This window comes from Brassica rapa, chromosome A07 (genome assembly GCF_000309985.2).
Source record: "Brassica rapa cultivar Chiifu-401-42 chromosome A07, CAAS_Brap_v3.01, whole genome shotgun sequence".
Classification (NCBI taxonomy): domain Eukaryota; kingdom Viridiplantae; phylum Streptophyta; class Magnoliopsida; order Brassicales; family Brassicaceae; genus Brassica; species Brassica rapa.
The window spans coordinates 1,585,665-1,592,035 of record NC_024801.2 but is presented as its reverse complement, the minus strand read 5'-3'; the positions used below and the strand labels follow the sequence as shown (position 1 = coordinate 1,592,035).

The following is a 6,371-nucleotide window of genomic DNA, read 5'->3' as shown; positions in this document are numbered from 1 at the left end:
AAGTAGTAAGTATCTTAGATATATATATATTACTTGTTTCTAATGATAAATTCTTAACTGTGATTCCATTCTCATATTTGAAAAAAACAAACATATATTCTTATCTAAAAGAAATGTTCAACCAAACATAATAATTTTTATACCAAAGCAGTGGATAGGAATTTTTTTTTTTATCAAATTCATCTAACAAAATGTCAAGAACTTTATCTATAAGAGATGGGAAAACACACACACATATCTATATATATATATATCTAATCATGCGCTTATAAAGTAAAAAAAAAATATATTTACTTTTAATTTCCAGCTTTTGATCATAATCAAGCGGCAGCTTTGAGCGGGGTTTTCACCACAGGACATGCAATGGGATATTTAGTCGGAGGAATAGTTGTAGACAAGATGTGTCAGATATTTCAAAACTCAGGCAGAGTAATGTCCGCACAATTAATTTTTTTCATGGGAGCTATATCTATATTATTAAAGCAGAATCTTTCTTAAGATTATGTCTTTAATTTTTTCAATTAATTACAAAAATTGCTATTATCATTTTTGAAAATTTTAAATGGTTTTCGGCTACATTAATTGCACCAGTGAGAAAGAAATATTTTTTAAAAAATTTACAAGCCCATTTTGGCAGTAAAAAAACTGGAATTTTCAAGCCCATTTTGACTTTATTAGAAACCAATTAGATTATAATCATTTTTACGTATACTTCAAAGAACTATACTAAAATCGATTTATGACATATATGATATTTACGTTGTATTAGCACTTTAGTCATGCCAAAAATCTGAATATAATTTTTTATTATTACTTTCCGTTTCTTTTTTTCTGGTAAAACCGTCGGAGAAGCTGGATTACTTGTGGGTGGATTTCATGAATTTATAGACAGAAGCTCATTTAAATACTTGATTTTTATTGACAAAAAAAATTAGAAAACCCATTTTAAAAACAGTAAAACATAAAATGGATTCAAATTTTTGTTTGTATTTCTTTTAATCACCTTTTAAAATATGCCACGAAAAGGATATTTGGAATTTATTAGTTTAGAATAAACTAAAAATATTAATACAAGGAACTCTTTTTAAAAAACAACTCTTCAGAATTACTTTGTATGACTATAAAACATCAACACTATTAAAAAAATTAGTTATCAAATAACACATAAGGTTACAATTAACAAATATTTAATTTTTAAAAGAAATAAATCCCGTGCTTTTAAAATGTGAATCATTATAAATATTATTATATTTATATCTCAATACATACCATTCTAAATATATAAAACAACTACTACACATATAACAAAAAAACAGTTATAAAAATATAAATTTTATAAATATAATATGTTATAAAATAATATATTTAAGAAAGAGATAATTATGCGTTTTGAAAACGCGGGTCAAAATCTAGTTCTCCGGCATTCTTAAAGTTAATTCCACAGTCTACCGACAGTTACTACATTTTTATGTTCACTCTTTCTAATGGGTCTCACATAACTTGGTGTGGACCAGCAACTAACTTTCCAATAATGGCCGAGATTGTTCCTCCTAAGCATCGAACCATGATCTATGCCTTTGATCGTGCACTCGAGGGTTCTTTGTCGTCATTTGGTGCTCCCTTGGTTGAGGTTATATCGGAAAAAAATGTTTGGGTTTGACTCAGATGGAACTGATGATATTAAAGATTCTGGTGGTGCGGCCGAGGCTTTGTCCAAGGGGATCTTGTCTATGATGGCTATCCCATTTGGATTGTGTTGTCTTTGTTACACACCGTCACATTTTATTTTCAAGAAAGATCTAAAAATGCTATAATTAAATCCAAGTTCAAGAGAAATGGAGATGATATGAAACTTATTATGATTTCGATTTTATTGTTGTATTTAATTATGATGAAAACATATTCCTATTTTATTATTGTAAAAAGACTGGATATCTAGCTTTTATGATTTTTTATATAAAAATGGTATGATTTTATTGCCATATATAGAGGATTGCTGTTGACCAAATGGTCTAATTTTCAATAACAAAGTCAGAACTTGATGAGGAGAATTTTACTTTTGAGTGATTTTTATGGTTGGTACAGTAAAATTATTTTTGTTCTTAAGAAATAAACCCCAAATCCATCGAGAATTGTCTTCGTCTCTACTCATAGGTCGCCTTCATACAAAAACAATGAACATCAAGTTAGCAACTTTCAATTTTCTTACAGAAATCTAATTTGGTGATTGTTTGGTTAGTAACTTTGTCTGCGATTCACACAGTGTTTATCGAACAGGAAAGATTTATGGAATATCTATCTCTCTCATTCTCATCAACTTAGCCACACTGATGCAACGAGCAGACGAAAAACTCATTCCCTCGGTTGCCAAAGATGTGAAAGAAGCATTTAACGCAACCCTCTATGATATTGGATACCTCTCATTTATAAGAAACATTGTTCAAGGACTTGCCTCTCCTTTAGCTGGTTTATTGGTCGTTATTTATGACCGTCCGACAGTTTTCGCAGTCGGTTGTTTATGTTGGGTCCTATCAACTGTTGCAGTTGGAGCAAGCCACTTCTTCACCCAGGTTTTATTCGATTTACATATGGTGTTGAGATCAGATATTGGTTTAAATTTTTTCTCTGTTACATTATGAGTTTTTGCACAGAAGTTCATATTAACCTTTCAATGCAAAAATATAATATGCAAAAATATATTATGCAATAATTAAGACATGGTTGACACATAGACTATTAATATTATACATAACAGATATATATGTCTGATTGGGGCTAATATAATTTCCTGGACTAGGTTACCGTTGGTGTAGCAGTCAATGGGTTTGGACATGCAATTGTTTATCCAGTGCTTCAATCGATAATAGCGGATAGTTTTAAGGATAGTGCAAGAGGTTTTGGCTTTGGTTTATGGAATCTCATTGGTACGGTTGGAGCTATATGTGGAACCGTCCTACCAACTGTCATGGCTGGTCATGATTTCTTAGGAATCCCAGGATGGCGATGCGCCTTTATGTTGTTGGCAACAATGAGTGCGATGATTGGGGTTCTTGTGTTTCTATTTGCCACTGATCCAAGGAAAAGGAAAAATAGTAGCTTCGTTTCTCGTGATCATGAACGGTAGTATAAAGCTCTTTAATTTAATACAGCACCAACATGACAGAATCTTTTTTTTTGTCATTACGACCTTTAGTTTTGATGTTGTTATTTTTGTAGAGACGAACTTATGGTTCTTAAAGGGAAAAACTATGATGCTGCAACAATGGAGGTTATGAGCACGGTTTGGAAGGAATCCTGGGTGGCCATAAAAGATGTAACTAAGTTACAAACATTTCAGATCATCGTCTTGCAGGGAATCGTAGGTTTGGTGCCATGGAATGCAATGGTTTTCTGGACCATGTGGTTCGAACTCATTGGTATACGTCCCTTTTTATAGTTAATTTTATTTCTAATTACTATAAGATTCTAGACATGAAGGTCCATATATCTCTTACAACCAAGCATAAACCATTTTAAATCTACTTTTCTTTGGAAAGTAACATCTCCAACTAAACTTGAACATTTATACGAACCCTAGACTGAATAGGCCCCAAAACAACCAATCTCACATATATTCTATCTAAACTAACTGGTTCATTAAATCATTAACTACTTAAACTTTACATACACCATACCTTTATTTATACTACTAACCCAAAGGATATGAGAAATTTCTTTTATGATCAATTTATCTAATAGAAAGTATGTCATTTTCCAAACCAGTTTTCTATAATTTAGTTAAGCCAATAGTAATATCTTCTATAAGACAATATATTGATTCAATTTTTCTCAACAAACCTAAGTGAATGCAAACTAAACAAATCGAATAGAATAAACCTAAAATCCGTTCCGACTTTCCTCCCTATTCGACAATATTCTTATGAAACATGAACTCCAACTGCATGTTTCTCAAAATATTTTCACTTTTCAGGTTTTGATCACAATAAGACAGCATCTCTGAGCGGGATGTTCACAACGGGACAAGCAATAGGGTCTTTGGTTGGGGGAATAGTTGCAGACAAAATGTCTCGTATATTTCCAAACTCAGGGAGAGTAATGTGCGCACAATTCAGCGTTTTCATGGGAGCTATATTCTCCATTATTCTCTTAAGAATAATCCCACAGTCAACTAGCAGTTACTACATCTACTTGGTCATTCTTTTTCTAATGGGTCTTACCATAACTTGGTGTGGACCAGCCATTAACTCTCCAATTTTAGCTGAGATTGTTCCTCCTACGCATCGAACCATGATATATGCCTTTGATCGTGCACTCGAAGTGTCATTTTCATCGTTTGGTGCACCTTTGGTTGGAATTATGTCGGAGAAAGTATTCGGGTTTGACGCAAAAGGAATTGATAATATTAAAGACTCTGGCCGTGAGGCAGAGGCGTTGTCAAAGGGGATCATGTGGATGATGGCTGTTCCGTTTGTATTGTGTGGTCTTTGCTACACACCGTTACATTTTCTTTTTCGAAAAGACCGGAAAATTGATAGAACTCCGAGTTCAAGGGAAGCAGAGATTATATGATCATTAGTATGCTCGTCATCAGCATGTTTCAGCAATAAATCAGTGAAACAATCATGTTTGTATTACTTGGTTTTGACTTCTGATGTTTCTTATATTTTATTCAGAAAAATATTAATCATACTATTGGGATTAGCGTTTGTGAATGGGGTTTAGACTTAGGGCCTGACTGGTTCAAACGCAGCGGTTGCGGTTGCGGGAGTTTGTGGATGCGGACGATTGCGGTTTCGAGCGGTTTAAAGAGATTTGTACGACTGGTACTGCGGTTAAAAATTGGTGCGTTTGCGGGTGACTTATGACTGGCTAACTACCAAATGCGGTAACAGTCAAATAATAAATTAACAATATTTACATCTAATATAATTATAAAAATATCAAAAATCATAAAATTATAATAAATATAAAATTTATATTTAGAAAGTTATAATTTTAATTTTTAAAAAATTTATTGAAATTGTTTTTATTATAAAATTTATAATATTAATTAAAATATAATAGATATATTTTAATATTTTCATAATTTCAATTTTAAAATTTTTATTAAATATTTTTACTTTTGTATATATATTGTTTTTAAAAAAATAAAAAAATTTACCCTCCCACAACCGCAACCGCAAACGCTAGCTGGAGCCAGCTTTTGAATTTATGAGATTCAGAGCGGTTTGAAGCGGTTTAGAGCGATTTTGAGTGATTGTTGCAAACCGCCGACAACCGCTACCAACCGCAAAAGCTGCGTTTGCGGGTGGTAGCGGGAAAACCAGTCGCCCCCTTAGTCGACTGGCGTATGTTGTTTGAAATTAGTGATAGACTTGTTTTAATTCTCCGAAACGTAAAATTTGACATTTCTTTAGTTTGAATGATAGTCTATACATCAACTTATCCCTTTCTTGATTACAAGATGGTTTCGATGGATTGTTCATAATTTGTAAAGATGGTTTCGGAACCAGAAGAATGGTAAAAAAAAATTCAGATTTTGAAAGCAAGTTTCCTAAACTAACAGATCATTCATGTACTCCGGACGGAGAATTCAAGAGCGGATACTCTAGCATGTAGTTTTAGAAAACAACTGTCTTTCGTTATTCACATAAATGCGGAGTTACCAGTTTAGTTCACAAAGTCAGCATGAGTTTGTTTATGTTGATGACAAAAAAAATATTAATCAAGAAGCCATTTAAGAAAATAATCTTTAAAATGTAAGTTATTTAAAAAGGTGACATGCTGAGGTGGCAGCACCACAATCATTCTCAGCCCATTTAATAAGTTCTCCTTGTTTCGCTAAAAAAATTACATCAAATGTCATTAGCATCTAAACTTATAATTGGCGTGATTTTTTATGTTCTAATCAAAATAAATGTATCAGTATTCAGATTACAATATTTACGGTAGCACTCACAATTTTCCCGTGCTCATGCAGTATACAGACATTTACAAAATAATAAAATCATTGTAATTGGTTAACTTTTTATTTCTATTTTTTGATAAGTTTAACTTATTTTGTAGTTTATATATTAAAAAGACAAATATAATATTGTTTTAAATTATGTTATTTTGTTATATTAATTAAATATTTGATTTTGGGTATAATAATTTGGATCAGTTAAGTTATTTTTGGTATGTTGAGTTGTATATATTTTCCAATTGAATTTTAATTATACTAATTCAGATTATATATAATTAATTTTATTTTTTCAAATTTCAAAATATGTATTAAATAATTGACATATTTTGTTTTGGCTTTTAAAACCACGTCGATCATTATAGTTTTAGAACTTAATAGTAACCTAATTACTTTTATTAAATATCAT

At 31.5% G+C, this 6,371-nt stretch overlaps 1 protein-coding gene across 1 annotated transcript; it reads left to right on the top strand.

Annotated features, from left to right (window-relative positions):
• The first annotated feature begins 256 nt into the window (after window positions 1-256).
• On the top strand, window positions 257-5,009 carry LOC103839972. Its single transcript, XM_009116451.3, has 5 exons — window positions 257-2,185; window positions 2,264-2,570; window positions 2,798-3,120; window positions 3,217-3,416; window positions 3,971-5,009. Exons 1-5 carry the CDS (start codon window positions 2,073-2,075, stop codon window positions 4,567-4,569), a joined length of 1,542 nt encoding a protein of 513 aa, XP_009114699.1. The 5' UTR covers window positions 257-2,072; the 3' UTR covers window positions 4,570-5,009.
• The last annotated feature ends 1,362 nt before the right edge of the window (window positions 5,010-6,371 follow it).

Coding starts and splice junctions, on each gene's coding strand:
- LOC103839972 (XM_009116451.3), top strand. CDS start 2,073: ATGGTTGGTACAGTAAAATTATTTTTGTTCTTAAGAAATAAACCCCAA. Junction 2,186..2,263: donor ACAAAAACAATGAACATCAA/GTTAGCAACTTT, acceptor CGATTCACACAG/TGTTTATCGAACAGGAAAGA. Junction 3,121..3,216: donor GTTTCTCGTGATCATGAACG/GTAGTATAAAGC, acceptor TTATTTTTGTAG/AGACGAACTTATGGTTCTTA.